At 37.2% G+C, this 21,004-nt stretch overlaps 1 protein-coding gene across 1 annotated transcript in view; it reads left to right on the top strand.

The window, feature by feature from the left end:
• HECTD1 (HECT domain E3 ubiquitin protein ligase 1) overlaps positions 1-21,004 on the top strand; it is a 100,130-nt gene that overhangs the window by 48,474 nt on the left and 30,652 nt on the right. Inside the window, exons 11-24 of the mRNA XM_045013874.1 lie at positions 686-824; positions 1,139-1,309; positions 2,445-2,667; positions 6,820-7,083; positions 7,193-7,269; positions 10,103-10,237; positions 10,431-10,577; positions 11,013-11,107; positions 12,642-12,747; positions 16,984-17,118; positions 17,204-17,343; positions 17,778-18,101; positions 19,141-19,307; positions 19,538-19,714. Of these exons, the coding sequence (XP_044869809.1) occupies positions 686-824; positions 1,139-1,309; positions 2,445-2,667; positions 6,820-7,083; positions 7,193-7,269; positions 10,103-10,237; positions 10,431-10,577; positions 11,013-11,107; positions 12,642-12,747; positions 16,984-17,118; positions 17,204-17,343; positions 17,778-18,101; positions 19,141-19,307; positions 19,538-19,714 (2,300 nt within the window). The remainder of the gene's footprint in view (positions 1-685; positions 825-1,138; positions 1,310-2,444; positions 2,668-6,819; positions 7,084-7,192; positions 7,270-10,102; positions 10,238-10,430; positions 10,578-11,012; positions 11,108-12,641; positions 12,748-16,983; positions 17,119-17,203; positions 17,344-17,777; positions 18,102-19,140; positions 19,308-19,537; positions 19,715-21,004) is intronic.

The following is a 21,004-nucleotide window of genomic DNA, read 5'->3' on the forward strand; positions in this document are numbered from 1 at the left end:
AAAAGACAATTTAACACTGAGTGTGATTAACCATTGGAACAAATTACTGAGGAATGTGGCAGATTCTGTCTTTTGATGACTTCAAATCAAGCCTAGATGGCTTTCTGGAAGATGCACATTAGTCAAACACACATTATGCTTTAGTTAAACACAGTTATTAGGTTCCATACATGGGTAACCAAGTGCAATTTAATGACCTATTATATACAGAAGATCAAACTAGATGATCTAATGGTCCCTTCTTGCCGTAAGCCTTTGTCTTTCTAATAGTAAATGGATGAGGAAAGAGGAGTTGAGTTTTCGATGTATTGAGGTTGTTGGGATTTGGATATCCAGGAAGGAGACAGAGAAGCAAATCCAGTGTGGTTTCGCCAAGAGTAGAAAAAGACGTTAGACATCTCCAGAGAGGTAGTGGTTGAGTAAGGTTGCACGGAGATAAGGTGTGGAGGAAGAGGAGGACTTCAGATTTCTGCACTTCTTGATTCTATTTACATATAGGTTAAAAGAATTAAAACTGAGCTAACAGTCCAATATTTCAGTCCCAGTTATCAGATATAAATTTTAGAGATAATATAATAAGTAGAATACAAAAACCTTTGGAGCTCGTTTTTTGAGACAGTTTTTATCACTTGTTGTATGATTGTTTAGCTTTGCAAGGAATAATTTTTTATTTTAATTTTTAAAGGAAAGCAAGTCTTGCCCTCATTAGAAAAATGATTCATTTTTGTTCTGAAGCATTGTTAAAAGAAGTTTGTGATTCTGATGCTGGTCACAACCTGCCCACAGTATTGGTTGAGATCACTGCTACTGTCCTTGATCAAGAGGTAAGCTTATTCTTTTTATTATTTATGATATAATACTGTATTTGAGAAACAAAAAATTGCCCCCTTTTTAACTTTTTGTACTGCTTTTACAATGTATTGAATCTGTCTGTGAAATAAAGATCAGGTTTTTGTGATTACTTGATATTAGGCCATAGCTTATCTTGTCTTTGACCAGATGTTTTTTAATTTTGATAAATCAACAGGCTGTGATGTGAACAGTTTAAGTTGTGGACTAACAATGCTTAATATTTGAAATGGCTTGCAGTAAACACCCCTCTCCTTTCTTCTTTCCCTCCTACGCCAATTTCTTGCAGGATGATGATGATGGCCACTTGCTAGCCTTGCAAATCATAAGGGATTTGGTAGATAAAGGTGGTGACCTTTTTCTAGACCAGCTTGCTAGGCTGGGTGTAATTAGTAAAGTGTCAACTTTGGCAGGACCATCTTCTGATGATGAGAATGAAGAGGAGTCCAAACCTGAGAAAGTAAGCACAGCGTTATCTAGCTTTGTCTGTTCTACAAAGCCGTCTTTTGTCTCTACATCTTTGCAACTTCATGAAAATATGAAAAAATACATAAATAAAACCAATAATAATAGTACTCGAATATGTTCTGTTAAATTGACTCCATTGTTTTGTTCGGTAATGTAATATGCATCTGAACAGGAAATCAAGCTCTCTCCCAGTGTTCCTATCTGTAAAATGGAGATAATACTTACCTCTTTGAATTGTTGTAGGGATTAATTAGCTGATATTCATAAAGTGCTTTGAAAAATTACTGAAATATAACTGATAAGTAGGATTTATGAATCTGTTTTCAACTGTAGTTTAAAAATAGTCGTATCTAAATAGCTAACATTTCTAAACCTTGCAATTATGGTCTTAAAATAAACATAACTAAGAAAATACTCCCTTAAAATACAGAAAATTTGAGAATGCGTATTTAATGTACAGTACTTAATGTATCAATTCCCAACTACCATGTAACTGACCACTCGCTATATCCATCACCCATTCAACTTTAACTTTTACTCATCAAATCACCTTTGGTGATTTTCCTCTAGGTGATGTAATGCTATACCACTGGAGAACAAGTTGCAAAAAATGCAACGTTGCCTAAACTGAAAGCTTTTTTTGTTTTTTTGCTTTGGTAGAAAAAGCACAATGGTAGATCTGTACGTACAGACCTCTGAAGGAAATGAACAACACACCTGGAATACTTAAATAGGTTTAACTACAAGAGAAACCAGAAGTTCAAAAATTAAATATGTTGAAATAGTAGACAATAAAACATTATCTTGTTAAAGCAGGATGGAAACTGTTTTGTAGTCTCTTATGTTAAGTTTCCTCCTTGTCAGTGCCCCCACACAATACCATTGTTGTACTAAGATGGCTGCTCCAACAGGTAGGTGTTTTAGTGGGTAATTTGTGGAGAGAACTGCTGCTTATTCAGATTATCTCATTAAACATCCCTTAACGAAAACTTTTAAAATGAGTATTTTACAGCTTACATTTATATTTTTGAATGTTTAGTTTCTAATGTCTAACTTTTTGTATTTTTACAGCAAGTATATTTAAATTACCTCTTTCCTGAATTACTTTATTTTATCTAACTTTACAGGAGGATGAACCCCAAGAGGATGCTAAAGAACTGCAGCAGGGTAAACCATATCACTGGAGAGAGTGGTCCATCATTAGGGGAAGGGACTGCTTGTATATCTGGAGTGATGCAGCAGCCCTGGAACTGTCTAATGGTAGCAATGGATGGTTCAGATTTATCTTGGATGGAAAACTGGCAACAATGTATTCAAGTGGGAGTCCTGAAGGAGGATCAGATAGTTCAGGTATAATTTCTTCTCAATTTCACAATAAATGAAATCTTGGTTTATTTATATTGTTTAATTTGATCTATTCTGTTTTACAGAAATTGGCTTACTAAACAGTAAAGCATTTAAACAGACAGAAGATGGTCAGTTAATTGTGATGCTTCTGTTAAATAGTATGTGACTATAAATTGACTTTCTTGGTGATTATGTTCAGAAAACATCTCGCCAGTAAATGTGTATTAACTTCATTTTGTTTTTTGATTTTTTTCATGTAAACATAATTTTATCATCCCAATCATTAAAGGCACGTTGTAGTGGCCATCCCAGAAAAACAGGTTGAAATGTTAATTTACTGTTTGCTTTTAGCTGGCAGAGTGAAATTGCCTGTGTTGGAAGACAAAGGAAAGTTTCTCATCAAGGTTGGGAAACATGTCACAGTGTCTCAACTGTTAAGGGGATTAGGTGACAGACCTGGAGCTATAAGTATTCTGCAACATATTTTTTATACTCTGTACAGAATGTGCAACTTCTATTAATTAAGCGTGTTGATTGCTGCTTTTATCCAGGAAGCAGAAGCAATCTTCTTTGTTTCATCTTTTCACTAGTGCAACAGTTCATTCATTTGTAAATCATCAGCTGTATTGTGGTTTTACACCACTCAATAATTTGTGAAATTTAGTAACGGGGTGTTGTGGTTCAGGATTGAAACAGGGTGTAATGGCTTTATGAGCCTAGTAGCTTGAAACTTCAGAGAAGAGAAGGTTGGAGTTCCACTGTTGAAAGCTAATGGAAATTCCAAGAAAAAAAGTCTGAACTTGAGTTAGTATCTATTGTTAAAAGGGAGAAACCCTTAAACTTTGTCATTTCTTCATATGTTAGTCTGGAATGTCAAAGTTAAGATTATATTTGAAAAATAAAAGTATAGAAAAATGTAATCACTGAAGCAAATTTAGCTCTGCTTTCTCCTCTCCAAAAGATGGTCCAAATTTTAGCTTTTATGAGACAGGCATGTTGATGAAGGACATCCTAATAAAGATGGTTTTGATAATGGAATCAGACACTATAATCATGTAACTTTAGACCAAGTTTCCCATGCCTTCCCATTTCCCTTTATGAAGAGAAAACTATACTGATGTGGGAGCAAAGGGAGAGACATGTAAAGTAGATTTGTTTGGGGAGTACTTTCTAGGTTTCTAGATGCACTTTCCATCCTTCAGTGTGCTTTCTTCCTCCTGCAGCCCATTATATCAATGTGACTAGGGTCATATGGAGTTTAATAAACCTGTTTCTAGGTTATAACTTATATGGAAACCACTTTTAATAACTATTTTTGTTAAACCCATTTATAAAATATTGTAGTGAAATCCACCAATCCTTGCCAAGATGAAAAGATTAAAAGAAATTTTTAACTTCTTAGCTCAACTGGTAATGGGTAGTTATGAAAATGCCCTAGAAGATAATTAACTTTCTGAAATCCTTATAGCTCCCAGATTCCACGTCTGATTTGTTTCAAATGTGTCTGGGGAAAAAACGGGGGGATTAGCATAGCTACAGCATTGTAGCTGGGCTGCTGTAGTGCCCGTAGTGCAAATTTAGTGCTTCTCTATATGGGGACCCAGAAATATGATATTAAATCAGGGACATTTCTTGGTTTAAGATCATATCTGTGAAACTTCAGTGAGATTGTATTTGTTTTGGTGAAGTCGGGGTGAGGGCAGATAAAAATCAGGCTTGTAATATAAGGTTAATTTCAACCTTATCTAGTGAAGCATGTTAAAATAGGCCTAGTAATATTTGCAGTCAAATATTTTGGCCTGATCTACACTTAAAATGTAGGTTGACATAGCTATTGTTCTCAAGGGTGTGAAAAAATCCACACACCCTGTGCACCATAGCTATATCAACCTAAACCCCAGTGTGTTGCTCTAGCACCCTGTGGTGTAGACATGGCCTTAGTTGCAGATGTGGGGCTTCTCTGCATGGGGACCCTGAGGAATGTTAAGCTGAATTAACTAAAGATGTGACGTTAAAGCACACTAACCATTAAAAATTGCCATTTTACTGTTGTATAAATGTATATACATTTTACTGTATAGTACAAAACAAATTTATATGCATAAAATGATTTAAGCATGCAGTCTTTAGAGGTGTAAAAATACTTTCGCTACTGCCTGACATTATTGGAATCTTTTTTGTCATTTTACCTGCATTCTTACAATTAAGTAAATTAATTAGTGAAACATTTCTAAATTTATCTAGTTAAATCATAATTAAACATTTACCATATAGTACACTATATTGACAAGTGTTGTGATAATATGGAAGTAGACATATATAAGATTGCCCTGACTTGCTTTAAATTTCAAAATTCAAATTTAAATTATTGCGATTTTTGCAATGAAGTTTTGATTTGTCTCCTAAAAATTAAAACCAACTAAAATTAAACAAACGTGAAGGGGGTAAAGAAGGAGTTTTTTAAGATGTCCACTGTATACTTATACACTCTATACAGAGTTTGTATCTTTGTGTTGTTCACACTACTCAGTTCTATTGCTCAACAGCAATCCTTTGTAATTCAACATCTTTTCACCCACTCACAAAATAATAATAAAAATAATAAATTACATACGGTGCATCCTGGGGTTAATCAACGTTGAATTAGAACTGCACATTGTGCATTGCAATTATGGATAGAGAATAGAAACCAAGGATGCTATTCTGCCACTCTTGATCACTTTGGAGAGGTATCTTACTAGATCAACCTCACAGAACCAAGTTAGGGCTTTTCTACACAGGAACATCCAGGAAAGTTAAGCCAAATTAACTAACGGTGTGAAGTTAAAGCATATTAAACCCCTGTATGAATGCTCTCATTCAGAAGTAAAGTGGCCTTGGTTCTCTTTTCCTTAATCCAAGGACATATCTACATGAATGTTTAGTTTGTGGTAAGCTAGGGTGTAAATCTACCCTACATACCCTGCCAGGCACTAAATGTCCACGTGGATCCTGTTGGTGCACACTAACATTTCCTTTGTCTGCTTTGATCTGTCTCGTGTGTAGATCCAAGCACACGAAGGAACTGTTAGTGTGTATCAGCAGGGTCCACACGAACACTTGTGTGCGGCAGGTTAGTGTGAAGTATGTTTATATCCAAGTTGCCTACAAACTAAATGTTCATGTAGACAATTCTTTAAGTGTGAACTAAGGCCATTCTACTTCTGAATGAGAGCATTCTTGCAGGGGTTTAATATTGCTTAACTTCACACCTTTATAGAAAACAACATATAATGACAACTATATGAAATAATTGTTAGGCAGCCTAGGTTGAGACTACTTTAAACTCTTCTCAGATATACTGGATACTGTTCTGTTCCTCCTCTATTAAAATATTATCTCATATACATAATTGATTTTGTCAGTCCCTTGAATGATGCCATAAGACTGCTTTATTGTTTAAACTATTAATATTGGTCAAAATCAAATGATCATTTAGGAGATGAAAAACCTGTCTATAGTTTTTTAGTTTCCATATGTTGAGAAAAATATTATAATATAAATAAAACTGTCAGAGTAAGATGTTCCCCTCTATATGGAGCAAAGGACCTGAAAAGTAGTCAGCAGATGGGGAGTAGTGGCATCTCCTTGGCATGGTCTCCTGAATCTGCAGCAGCCCCCTTGTGTTAACTGTTGCTTCTTACTGCAGTCTCCTTCCCAACCCCCTTTTGAACTTCAATGTTGCAAATGCTGTTTCCATTTTAGTGTGTTTTTCTGTTGGAGGGTTGATTTGGGCTCCTATTTCTCTTGTTTGGGCTCCTAGAGAACTTCACAGTAATAATGAGGTAAATTACTTACTAGATTTTTACAAGATTAAATTAAAGTTTAACTTCACTTTGTGTTACACTTCCTAACAAACATTATATGTCTTTTCTGTCACCCAAGAAAAGTTATATTGTGCAGTTCTTGTGTAGTCATGTAATTAAATCCTGTTATAATATATAGATACAGAGGGCTGGAGTTCAAAATCTTTTTGAAAGAGCCTTAATCTAAAATAAAATTAAAGTCAAATTTTGTTCCTGAAAAAAACAACTTGTGCTTGCAATATATGAAGTTTTAACGTCAAGCACTGGAAAATTGTGTATGTGGGTGTGTTTTTGTTTTTTTTTTAAATAGAAAGTAGAAGTGAATTCTTAGAGAAGTTACAAAGAGCTCGAAGCCAGGTAAAGCCATCCACCACAAGTCAGCCAATTTTATCAGCACCTGGGCCCACTAAACTTACTGTGGGAAATTGGTCACTCACCTGTTTGAAGGAAGGAGAAATTGCTATCCACAATTCAGATGGTCAGCAAGCTACAATATTAAAAGAAGATCTACCAGGCTTTGTTTTTGAGTCCAACAGAGGAACTAAACATTCATTTACTGCTGAAACCTCTTTGGGTAAGTATGTAGGTATGTGTAATAAACAGATATGGGCAGGGAAGTGTGTGTGTGCGTGTGTGTTTTAAGTATTGTGGAATTTTTAAGAATTTTTAAAATTGGTTTACAGGATCAGAGTTTGTGACTGGCTGGACTGGCAAAAGAGGTAGAAAACTGAAATCCAAGTTAGAGAAAACAAAGCAAAAGGTTTGTGAATGTGTTTGATTTTTGTACTTCTAATCAAATTTATGGCTTGCTATAGTCTTAATTTTTCTTAGGTTATGAAGAGATGCATTGCTATAACTGAGGTTTTTAACAACCAAATTAGTATTAATTGAACTATGAGCAATTTTTTTTAAGATTTGAGAGAAATTGAGCCATGTTGGTTTAAAAAAAATGTAATTTCTCTCAATCAACAGTAATTTTATGGCTCTCATCCACTCTTTCTGACAAGCCTGATCTCATTGAGAGAAATCTCATCCTCTAAAATATTACTCCCTGTTTTGTGTACATTTATTAATTGCTATAGACGAAGATGTCACCTCTCCCTGTTCACACCTATGCAAAGTGACACAAACAGAGAAAGTTATAAGACCTGTGTACTTGTTTCCTACAAAAATTACTTTTCAAACCTGCCTGTTCCTGCTCTCATTTAAATAAATGGATGTATTGTCATTGATTTGATTGGGGAAAAATGTCAGAGAAGAACTAATTTTTCCCATCTCAGACTTCTCTGAAAATTGGCAAAATGCCAGTTTTAGGCAAGGTCAGCAAATTAAACCCTGAATTTTTGGCACTTTGTTTTACAGATATTATACCGTTAAGGGATTGTGCAAATGGCTGTATATTTGCATTTTATTCTTAATTGTGCTCTAGAAACTAAACTTTCTCCTTCTTAAAACAAGCCTCTAACTCAGATGGTTATGACTGAAACTGCAGAACATGAATCAAATATGCTTGGTACCTATGGTGATGCAGTGTTATCTGCCTGAGTCTACAGATAGCATGCAACAATAGCCCAGTAGAAAAGTTTCTTCTACCTACACCTCAATTTGGTGGTAACCCAGGGCTAGATGAAGTGACAGATATTGGGATGGGGTGCCCTAGGACAGTTATTGGGAAGGGTGGCAGTGGTGAGAACAAGAAATATAAATTAACTCAATTAAAATTCCTGCTCCAAAATGGCAAGTAACTTCTTTCCCTCCTCAAAATGAGGGGAGAAATAAGACATGCATCCCTTCCCAAGTACCAAAAACTTCATCTGGGCAGGAAAACCGAAACTGAAACCACATCCCAAAAGTCCAGTCTTCTTTCTGAACCTCAAAGCCTCCAGCTTTTCCACAACATTTTTTGTAATGCAGTCAAACATTGTAAATACAAAAATATGTATCACATGGAAAATGTAAATCTGGAGGAAATGTAAAATTGAATTTAATATAAAAATAAACATAAATACTGTTCTATTGTTCCGGTTGGATGAGGAGCAGTGAAAAGAAGAGGTCTTGGAGTAGGAAGGGAGGAAGTGTTGCAGAAATCCAGAGTCTGTACCAAGTAATTGCTGCACAGAACACAAGTCATTATTATGAGGCAAAAAATATTAGAAAAACTCAGAAAAGCAAAATACGTAATTTCCTGAATATTCACTTAATGAATGCCTTCTCCTACTGGCCTCAGGCTTTTTAGAAAAACTTCTTCCTTTGTGTAAGATCACACAGGAAAATTTTTTGGGGAGTTGGTTTAGTATTGGTGAAGTGGGATGGAGTGTTAGGAAAAAGTGGGTTTATAATAGAAAGTTAGTTTTGACCTTCACTATGAAGAGATTAACATGTCTAGAATATGAGTTTAGACATAGGCACAGATAAGGAATTCATATAGGTTCTGTAACCTTTGTGTATGGTGCCTTCAGTTACAAATTTAGCTTGTTTGTAAGCATGGCACCTGTGCTTGAGATTTAGCAACACGCACTAAGGTTTTCAACGTACAAATATGCAGTTTGCCAAGGCGCTGTGATTACCTTTACTCTAGTTTTCTGGTTGTGTGATCAGTTTATATTCCTTCCCACTCATCTAAATACTGTTGTCATGGACATCTTTAGCAAAGAAAACCCAGATGCTAGAATTTTGAAGAAACTAGAAACTTGAAGAAAGATCTAGTAATCTCACATGTATATTCTGGTATTTTGCTAAAGAAAATTTATAGTACAGTTGTCACAGTTGCTCTCAAACCTGTTATCTCCTCCTCCTCCTGATCTGAATAAAGATGATGATAAAATATTAAACTACAGTTGTTTTTATATTTGTACCATCTCTAAACATCAGGATAATCTATTCTATTGTGGATGTTGAACCATTATAATTTGCCAAGCTCAGAAAAATCTTGCCACCTGCTCTGTAGCTATTCTGTATGCTCCACTATCCATCACTCCTTTTTCTGTCTTCATCTCCTCATGGAGCGTCTCCTGACTGAAGTGGAGTACCTCAGTGGTGACAACAGCACCTTCTAGGAGGAGCAGCTGTGGAACAGGCTATGGTGCCATGTGTAGAAGGGATTTTTTTGTCTAGCCTGCCACTATTCTCCCCCTTGCCGTCAAGGTATCTTATGGGGAGAGTAGGGGCTCCTACCCCTCTCCTGGCATTATAAATTCACTTTCTACAAAGATTATCATTCTGGCAGTGCCATCTGTTGTGGTGGTGTGCTTATGTGATTGTTATGCCAGAGTATCTCTAGTAATCTCATTTGTGTTGGAGAGTATGGAAGCTTTGATTGGGGAGAGAAAATGGGCTATAGAGAGGGGGAGAGTGTGCTAGATATGAATTGCTGAGCAACAGTTATGGAGAAGAGCTACTTAAACTGGAGATGAGCAGTAGCAATCCAGTTTCAATTTTTAGAAAGGAAGTTTAGGCAAGACCAAAATTACCGTCCTATCTCAGTTTCGTATGCTGTTACTTATGAGACATCCATACACCTCAGGAGGCTAAGTGTGCATACTAAAATATAAAAAGAATATTTTAATCCTGATCCTTAGAATAATTTTTGGCAGGTACGAACTATGGCAAGAGATTTATATGATGATCATTTTAAAGCTGTTGAAAGCATGCCTCGAGGAGTAGTTGTAACATTGAGGAACATAGCAACCCAGTTAGAATCTTCTTGGGAACTTCATACAAACAGACAGGTAAGTACAGGCTTTCATATCTTAATGTATCTGTCATGAAACAAGGAAAAGTTGCAATAAGTTTAGACATGAAATATTCATGTTTACAATTTTTATATATTTTGTCAAAAACTGCACATGTATTAGTACTTGAAATAATTCTTCAGTTAAATTATACTAACGTGTCTTATGTTATGCTTCTCTTTGTCTCCAGTGCATTGAGGGAGAAAATACTTGGAGAGATTTAATGAAGACTGCTTTAGAAAACTTAATTGTGCTGTTGAAGGATGAAAACACAATCTCACCATATGAAATGTGCAGTAGTGGCTTAGTGCAGGCACTTCTTACTGTTTTAAATAATGTAAGTTTACTAAAAAGTTGGAGGTGTTGAAAAAAAGAGTACAATTTACTTTAAAAATGGAACAATTTAAAATAAAGGGATAGATCCTCCTCTGGTGTAAATAAGCGTAGCTTCTCATTGACTTAAACAGAGCTATGCAGACTTAAACCGGCTGAAGAGTGTGAGTGTGCGTGTGTGTACACACACATACACTTCAGCCGGTTTAAGTCTGCATAGCTCCATATATATATTATATTTATATATATATAAAACATAGAAGCAGAAGTTTGTGTGTTACCAAAAGATAAAATCAAGTTTTTTCAGATTTGCGTAATCTTTCTTTCTGTACTGATAGCAGTCAGTAAGTGTGAACAAGTTCATTTTTCCGTGTAAAGAAGCAATATATTTATTACTTTGCACTATTTTACATATTTTAATATTTTTCTTTTTTGTTAGAATGTGGATTTAGATGTGAAACAAGATTGTAGCCAACTAGTAGAGAGAATAAATGTGTTCAAAACAGCATTCAGTGAAAATGAAGATGATGAAAGGTAAAAAGACAAAATAATTTGTATTCCTTTGTGAAGCAGTAACACAAAATAAGACCTCCATTTGCTATGGGGTTTTTCATTTTAGTTTTGGTCTTCCAGTGGTGAAATGGAAAACTAGTCTTAAGTGCCATTTAAAGTACTAATTGACTGACCAGTTTGCTCTATTTATACTAATTCATAAGGGCATAAAGTAACTTCACATTAATCAGTCATATGTGGACATTTTCATTGTACAGTGGCATAGTAGACTGTTAAACAGTTGTGGAATTGGTGACTATAGACTGACATAAACATGTTGGAGTGTTGTTTTACTTAAATAGCCATTAGATAAATTAATTTCCAGAGGGTATTCACAAAATAAATATGTTGTCATTAATGTGTGGTGCCTTTTATACATAGTTACTTGAAAATATGTATATTCTTAATTTCTCATATTTATTTTCTTGATTTGTCATTTTTTGTGGCTCTGTGGTACAGTTTGATGGTATCTGGTTTCTCCCCACTGTTGTATATCAGATCTGTTTTATACCGCAGAGCTTCACTATTCTCCTGTCCCACTGTTTCCTGTATTCCTCTTTTTTTCCATGGCCTTTTTAGTTACAGTATTTCATTATCTTAGTACCCTTCCACCTGGTGCTTAGTCTGGTTGGATGTTAATTGCCAAAATGCGTAAAGAGTACCTGACATGATTCAATTGATAACGTATCTTGCCTGCAGCCATCAGTTCATATTTGATTCCGATATGATTCCACAGTAAAAGTGAGAAACCCATAACTTAGAAAAATTGCATTTTTCATTTTTTCTGTGATGCTTGCATCAATCTCTAAGTCCCCTGGTGCAGAATGTCATCAGGAAGTTTTGTATTGAGGCAAGCCTCAACTTAAAGGTATGTCTACACAGCAAAGAGAAACTCATGGCTGGTCCATGCTAGCTGACTCGGGCTCAGACTGTGGGGCTGTTTTCTTGTTGTGTAGACTTCTGGGCTTGGGCTGGAGCCCTCCCATTCTACAGAGCTCCAGCCTGAGCTCTGAAATCTACACAGCAATGAATCAGCCAGCATGAACCAGCTATGGGTTTTCCTTTGCTGTGTAGATATACCCTAAGGGAATTAAGAAGGCCTAACAGTATTGAGTAGCTGAAGGAAGGAGGAAGTAGGGGGGACAGAGAAAAACAAGGGAGTTGGAAGACATGGGAAGAATGTTGAGTTGTAGGCTGAAAACAACTTCCACTGCTAAAGGGTCGCCAAATGTCCCTTCAGGTATAGAAGATAGGGTACCTAAAAAAGGAAGAAAGACCATTAGACCTGTATCTTTAAACGTTTGTTAAAGATATTTTTAATTGAAATAATGAAACATTTTGGTAAATACAGGCATGCCATACGTTTGTCAAGTTATCTTCTTAAACTGTCTGATTTCACCTTTCTTCTAAACTTTAAAACAAAACATTGCTATCCCCTGAGATTTATTCAAAAACACTTTCTTGAACTTTCAATGTGAGGTAATTTTTTGTAATGTCTAACTGCTTCCCTTCACAGTCGTCCAGCAGTTGCATTAATTCGGAAATTGATAGCAGTGTTAGAATCTATTGAACGCCTACCTCTCTACTTGTATGATACACCAGGATCTACATATAATTTGCAGGTAACACTGTATTGCTATAGTAATGTATAATGTTGAGTTTCATATTAATTTTAGGAAAAAATCTCAGTCAGTCTACATGAGGTGTATTCCTGTCAAGTTGTAAAGAATTGGAGAATTTGGTTTAACCTTAAAAAAACCTGACCACCTTCTTTAATGTTCTGCTACTTGCTGTACTGCTCAGGTTTTTCTTACAGAAAGTGAGTGTACAGGTAAATTCTGACTGAAAAAAGAGGGGATTTGTCAACTGTTCCTTGTGTCCAGTGATATTCCTCATCCTGTATGGGAATAAGCTGTACCGGTACGACCACTTTACCTTGATATAACTGCATCCACTCTAGCAGGTTGTACTGTACATACTTTTGTATGTAGACAAGCCCTAAGAAAAGAACAGCATAGGGAAACATCCTAGTTTATCTACTGTGATTTTTTTCATTATTACTAGTTCTTGGTGCTGGGGGACTTCGTAATAAAGGACTACTACTTCAGCTGTTGGTCATCTGTACCATAGTTATTGACAATGTAAAATCTTCAGAGCTGGAGCTGTCTTACTGTATATACTCGATCATAAGCCAGTTCATTTATAAGCCGACCCCTCCCCCCCCAAGATGGATAAGTAAAAATAGAAAATTTTTATAACCAGTTCATAAGCTGACCCTATAATTCAGGGGTCAGCAAACTTTGGCTCCTGGGCCATCAGGATAAGCCGTTGGTGGGCCAAGATGGTTTGTTTACCTTGAAGCGTCCGCAGGCATGGAGGTAAACCTAAGTAAACAAAGTGTCCCGGTGCGCCAGCTGCTTACCCTGACAGGCCGGGACAGCAACTGCTGGGGAATTTTTTTTCTGGGAGGGAGAAGCTGGAGGTCAGGGGAGTAACCCCTGTAACCACCCCCCAAATGACCCCACCCCTAGCCCGGGACCCCCATACTCTCCCCATCCCATCCCATCCCTTCCCACCTTATCTGGAGAGGGCCAGGAGAGGATGTCTCTGGCCTGGCTGGAGATGCTCCGGCAGTCTGGGCAGCACTGCCGCAGCCTGCTCCGGCGGGCCAGACTGGGTGGTGCGGCCACAGCATGTTCCAGCAGGCTGGGCCAGGCGGCGCAGCCACAGCCTGCTCTGGGGGGTGGGACGGGGCAGCGTGGCCACAGCCTGCCAGCCCCGGAGCTGCAGCTGCTTCGGAGGCTGGGGGAGAGCATCGTGGCCAGAAGCAGAGAGACTCTGGCCTTGCCTCTTCCCTTTTGTCTATGCTGGCTGTGCTGCCTCTGTTGGAGGGAGGGGCTGTCTCTCACCTCTCCCTCTCTATACCCGTTCATAAGCCGACTCCCTTCTCTGGTGCTTCCCTTTTTTACTAAAAAAATTCGGCTTATGAATGAGTATATACGGTACTTTGCTTGTACTGAAACAACCAACCTGTGCAATAATGGGCTGCATAAACACAGAGCAATAAGATAGTACCTGTCCCAAAGAGTTTATAATGTAAGACAAGAAACAACAGAAGAACACACATGGGGGAGTACGAGGAAACACTGGAACAGTGTTGATCAGCACGATAGGCAGTGGTATCAACATACTGGTTGCCTAATTTTTGTCAAGTTTATTGTAGATGTCGTTCAAAGAGTTTGAAAGAGGATAATGGGGTCGTTTTGTAGATGTTTAAAGGGAGCTCTTTTCAAGAAGGGCAACATGAGAGAAAGCACCAAGGTTCTTGTTTAAAAATTTAACAAGTGGGTGATAAAGTCGGGCATTATTGGTTGATTGGAGACAGCTACTGTGAAGGGTTGCTGTGGTGGGAAAAAGAAACATAAATTAACTCAAATTAAACTCCAGCTTTTCCCCCTCAAAATATGGCTAGAAAGAGGAGATGCATCCCTTCTCCAGTACCAAAAGTTTCAACTGGGCATGACAATCAAAATTAAAACCACATTCCACAACTCCTTGGGGGTGCCAAAAGCCCAAACTTCCATCCTGTCTCAAAACCTCTAGCATTTCCCCAGCCATTTCTGTAATGCAGTCAATTTTGTCAGTAAAGATATCTGTACCAGATGGAAAATTAAAATTTGGCTGAATAAGAGATGATGGATAGGCCAGGCAATGAAAATGATCCTTGCCAGCAGCATTCTGAATGAATATAAGCAGGGGAAGATTGCATGTGTCAAGGGCAGAGAAAAGGATGTTACAATAATTGAGATATGAGATTATAATAGCCTCAATGAGCCTTTTAGCTGTGTGGATAGATTGCAGAGACTGTATTTTTAGACACATTATTCAGAAATAAACTTTAAGATATAGATATGAGGACCTGGAGAGAGATCAGAATTGAAGATGATGCCCAGGTGATGTGGACATTAACTCTATTTTGCCTGTCACTCAGCCCCAACGATCAGCGTAGAAGGAAGAGCTGAGGGGAAGATTCAGAGCTCTGTTATAGCTACGTTGAGCTAGAGCTGATGGCTAGACATCTGTGAGATGTCAGAGACTGGCTGAGATTTTAGTTTGGACAGAAGGAGATGGGTCTGGAGTAAAAGCCCAGAGTGCAACCCCCACAGAAAGTTGGAGGGGGGATGAGGAGAATCCTCCAAGAACATGCTTGAAGGTGCTAATAGAGAAGTAGGAGGAGAACCAGGAGAGGACAGTAATGAAAGCCAGAGGATGACAAGATTTCAAGAAGGGTATGATGGACTGTGTTGAATGAGGCTGAACTTCAACTAGGAAAGAGGTCATTAGAGACTTCGGTGAGAGCGATTTCAGTGGAGTGCAAGTGGCAAAAGCTAGCTTGGAGAGGATCTAGGATGGAACTGGAGGACCGGAGAGAAATTGTAGACAGCACATTGTCAGTTTAGAGATGAAAAGGATGAGCTGTTGTTTGGAGAGGCAAGTGGCGGCAAAGGTGGATTTTAAGTGATTTTTTCCCCCCTCCTTACATATACTTTAAAATTGTTTTATTTCTCATATACCCAGTTTATTATCTCATCAGACCAATGTGGAGAAGCGTTGCCATTGCTTGTCCATAAGTTAAAAGTAACTGACATTGTTTAAGTTTGGCTTATTTTAAGCATCTGTAAAAAGGGGGAAAAAATTCAAAGTTTATTCCTCCTTAGTAAGGTAATGTTTGATGGATAAACTTTCTAAAGCCAGCATGCTGCACAGCAATTGTTCGATTTCTTGTACTGACTCTCCATCCTACTTTCCATAAATTTGATGTTGACAAATTTAATTCCTGGTATTAATATAAGAATGCAAGAATTTTTAGGAATAGAAGGGGCTCTCTGTCTTGCAGTAACTTTTGAAAAGTAGGTATTTAATCCTGCGGTACTGCTTTTCAGCTTTACCAATAATTTTTCTCAACTGCAATTTCTGTTCCTGCCATCTTCTGTTTATTAAAAATATTCTCTAAACCTAGGTTCTCTTCAGCTTAATTTTGTGGTTAAGTCATCCTCCTATGATTATGAATCTAAACTCTTTCCATGAGAATATTTAGAATGTCACAAACTTAGCATTTGTAACCAGAGAAAAAAAGAGGAAAAAATTCTCAAGTACAATGATGACTTGCCTGAGAGAGCTTGCAGACTACAATGTCTTAAGCTACATAGAATCAGTTATACATATCGTGACTGTTTCAGATGGAATCAGTGTCCACTACATATATCTACCAAAAACTGATCCAGTCTTTAACTAAAGAACCAGTGGAATGTGAAAGTTGTTAACTTTGGTTTCTTTTGTAATATTCTGTAGCTGTGGGATTGAGGAAAACTGTGAGGGGAAATATGGTCTTGTGGCTAAACCCTGATCAGGGAGAGAGACCAGTGAAACATGACTTCTGTTTCTGACTTTGCTACAGACTTCCTATTATAACATTTGGGTGCTGCAATTTCCCCCTCTGTTTACCCATTTCTGCCAAACAGGTGTTGAGTCTTAACTCATTCAGACTTGAAAGTAGTTATTAAGATCATGGAAGGCACTATGAAGTGCAAAGTATTATTGCTACTGTTAATAATAATACTATTTAAATTACCAAAAAGTAGCTAGGAGAAGTTATGAAAAACACTACTTTAAAACATATCCAATTTATAAAGTATTTTCAAGTTTTGTATTCCTGATTTATAGACATTACTGTAAATGATTTTGCTTGAATCAGTAAAACTTTTTATTATGGTGAATTTGTCAACTTTCATAAAACTGACAAAAAGTATGATCAGAAGAAGAGGCCTTGTTTAATGTTTTGGTACACTTGAGTTTAGATATTAACAAGAAGATTGAGGTTTCGTTTGGAACGTGCTTCAGGGGAGACTTCTTTGATAGATCGAACTGGCAGAATGTTGAAAATGGAGCCTTTGGCAACAGTTGAATCCTTAGAACAATACCTCCTGAAAATGGTGAGCAACATCCCACACAGATGAATTTGCAAAGTGTAGAGGCATTCTTTCTTGATATCATTTCAGTTTTCTTTTCATTCTTTAGGTAGCAAAGCAGTGGTATGACTTTGACAGGGCTTCATTTGTTTTTGTACGAAAACTACGTGAAGGCCAAACATTTGTATTCAGGCACCAGCATGACTTCGATGAAAACGGAATTATTTACTGGATTGGGACAAATGCAAAGTAAGATTCTTCAGAATTATTTAAATCAAATGTGATATGCCATAATCTCCAGGAGCAAAACTGAAGGAAGTATTGTAGTAAAATGGAATATGCTATCATTTCAAAAAGAACTATATCTCCTTTTTAGTATTCCTGGATAGAATTAAATTTGTGTGTGCTGTACCTGAAGAATAAAAGAGCATTGTGAATCTTTGAAGTTGTCTTGGGAATTTTCTATTTCTATCTTTATCTAAGACAAATAGTTTTCACTTAGAATTCCTCATAGTAATATGAAAGTTTTGGATTGTCTCTTAGTTATTTAATATCTCTGGGGTTCTGACTATTTTATAATTTAATCTTAATTAAAAATTATTCTCAGCAGTCTGTCAAACTTTACTGATCTGTTCTTTTAAAGTAAATGATAAATGAGTAATACAATTCTCTTTTCAATGTAGAACTGCATATGAGTGGGTAAATCCAGCAGCCTATGGGTTAGTAGTGGTTACATCTTCAGAAGGAAGAAATCTGCCTTATGGACGTTTGGAAGACATCTTAAGCCGTGAGAGTTCAGCTCTGAATTGTCATACTAACGATGATAAGAATGCTTGGTTTGCCATAGATCTTGGTCTTTGGGTAATACCATCGGCTTATACGCTACGCCATGCTCGTGGTTATGGAAGATCTGCACTCAGAAATTGGGTTTTCCAGGTATCCAAGGATGGACAGAACTGGACTACTTTGTATACCCATGTTGATGACTGTAGTCTCAACGAACCAGGGTATGTTGAAAATATTCTAGCTGCCTTTACAAAGTTGAACTGTCAATTAAAAACATGCATTGCTGTTTCCTAGCTTTTAGATGTAGGCTTTTGCATCTCTAATTTTAAACCCTTCTTTGGTTCTTTTAAGTGCATTTCTAGTCCACAAACTTAATTTTGCATTTTAATTTTCACTGATGCATTATGGACTTAAATGTTCATAAATATTGAAAATCTATACTGTTGCATTTTCCACAGGGTTGCTTCTTTGTTATGATCTTGTTAATGGATATGAATAATGAAGAGATGCACTGTTGCTAAAAAGTGTCTTCCCATTATCACTCTACACTATGAAATGTAGAATGTAACAAATGTTTGATCTCAATATAGTAGTAAGAACAGATTGTTGCCTAATTGTTTCTAATGTTTGGCATAGGCAGTGGAAATATGTTAGAGCAAATTTTGTTTACTGTTCCATTTGAAGTCTAACACAGCATTCCTCTTATTCCGGAATAAGTTGATCATATAAGCTTAACATGCATTGTAGCAACATAAGATGGTTTAGAGTAGTTTTCCCCAAATTGTGGTCCATTATCCACTGAGCACTTGCTGCTGGTTCGTAGCAAGTTGGCTGATCATTTGATGCTGGCCTTCCCCTTTGTTTCTGACTTGCCTTACATTATAGTAAATGCAGCTAAAACAAGCTACTAATTTACTCAATATTATTTTTTCCTGTAAGCAATTGCTGTGGTAGCTACAGGAATATTATGTAATTGTGACTGGGAGGCTTAAGTGCTTCGTGCAGTCAAGAGTGGGGCGGAGAAGTGTTCTATGAAACTCTTAATATGTGGTTCACGTGATGGAAAAATTGAACTCCAGGTTTAGAAGATGGCTTTGGTTTTCTTGTGGAGAAAGCAGGTAACACTTGTGAATTCACACCAGCGCTCATACAAATTTTGTAACCCATGAAGCTTCTTCTTTTCATATTTTTCATGTTCTTGTTAGTTTTCATGCATTAGTAAAAGTAACCCTCTCTTCTTTCCCCCCAATTAATATGAAGTTCTACAGCAACCTGGCCTGTAGATCCACCAAAGGATGAGAAGCAAGGATGGAGACATATAAGAATAAAACAGATGGGAAAGAATGCCAGTGGGCAAACACACTACCTCTCCCTGTCTGGTTTTGAACTTTATGGTACTGTGAATGGAGTGTGTGAAGATCAATTAGGTAAGGAAAAGAATACATGTATCCAATGTGCTTTCCCACAAAGTGATAGTGAATGCATGGCATGAAGATAAGTGAATATGGGGAAAGTGATAAATTGAACTTTGTCATGGACCTTTTTAAAAAAATAAGCTCAAAATAAGTTTGCATGCAATTTAGCTTTACCTTTTAAACATACTTTTACAATCTTGTCTAGATTTTTCTTTAATCTACATTTCAATTATGGTGTGTAGGAAAAGCAGCTAAGGAGGCAGAAGCTAATCTGCGGAGGCAGAGGCGACTAGTTCGTTCTCAAGTTTTGAAGTACATGGTTCCTGGTGCTCGTGTAATCAGAGGAATTGACTGGAAGTGGCGAGATCAGGATGGTAGTCCACAGGGCGAAGGCACTGTTACGGGAGAATTGCACAATGGTGAGGAAGTGCTTATTGAATTTACAAAGGGTTTTAGATTAATAGTTTCATGTTCTATTGCATTGTGATTAGGAAATCATACTTTAGTTTTCTTTGCTACACTTCGAAAGGCTAATGCAAACCTAGAATGTATCAGGCAAAGGATTTCCAGTAGAGATAGGGAAGTGTTATTACCATTATACAAGGCACTGGTGAGATCTCATCTGGATACTGTGTGCCATGCTGGTCTCCCATTTTAAGAAAGGTGAATTCCAACTGGAACAGGTGTAGAGAAGGGCAACTAGGATGATCAGAGGAATGGAGAACCCCAGGGGCTTGGTTTGTTTAATCTAATCAAAGGAAGGCTATGGGGAGATAAGATTGCTCTCTGTTAATACATCAGTGGGATAAACACCAGGCAGGGAGAGGAGTTATTTAAGTTAAGGGCCAGTGTTGACATAACAAACGGATATAAATGATCATCAACAAGTTTAGGCTTGAAATTAGACAAAGGTTTTTAACCATCAGTTCTGCAACAGCCTCCTGAAGGGAGCAGTGGGAGCAAAAATCCTAACTGGTTTCAGGAATAAGCTTGAAAAGTTTGTTGGAGGGGACGGTATGATATTGCCTACAGTGGCATGTGACCCATCTGGGATTGCTAGTAGCAAATATTTCTCCAGTGTCTGAAGATGGAACACTAGATGGGGAGGCTTCTGAGTTACGACAGTGAATTCTTTCCCTGAGTATCTGGCTGGTGGGTCTGACCAACATACCCAGGATCTAACTGATCACCATAATTAGGGTTTGGAAGGAATTTTCTCCCGAGTTTCATTGGCAGACCCTTAGGGGCTTTTTGATTTCCTTTGCAGCATGGGACACTGGTCACTTGCTGATTTAAGCTAGAGTAAATGGTGGATTCTGTAACATGAAGTCTTTTTAAACAATGATTTGAGCCAGAGGTTACAGATCTATTACAGGAGGGTGAGTGGGTGAGGTTCTGAGGCCTGCAATGTGCAGGAGGTTAGACTAAATAATCACAATGGTCCTTTCTGGCCTTAAAGTCTAAGAGTCTATGAGAAAATGTTATGTTTGTAGGGCACAGATGATTAATATTTTAGAGACGGTAGATTAAATGTTATGATTGTCTTTTCACTGTTGCAGTTCAGTTGTGAAATTCTACATTTTTCTTTTTAAAGCATGAAAATAGTTTGTTCCAGTACATATAACAAGTACAGTAGAAATTGAGTTGGTTTGGAAATGGTGAATATGAAATGAATATATCTTTAGCATTTTGCTTCATCAAATACACCA

Source organism: Mauremys mutica, chromosome 4 (genome assembly GCF_020497125.1).
Source record: "Mauremys mutica isolate MM-2020 ecotype Southern chromosome 4, ASM2049712v1, whole genome shotgun sequence".
In the NCBI taxonomy this organism is placed as follows: domain Eukaryota; kingdom Metazoa; phylum Chordata; order Testudines; family Geoemydidae; genus Mauremys; species Mauremys mutica.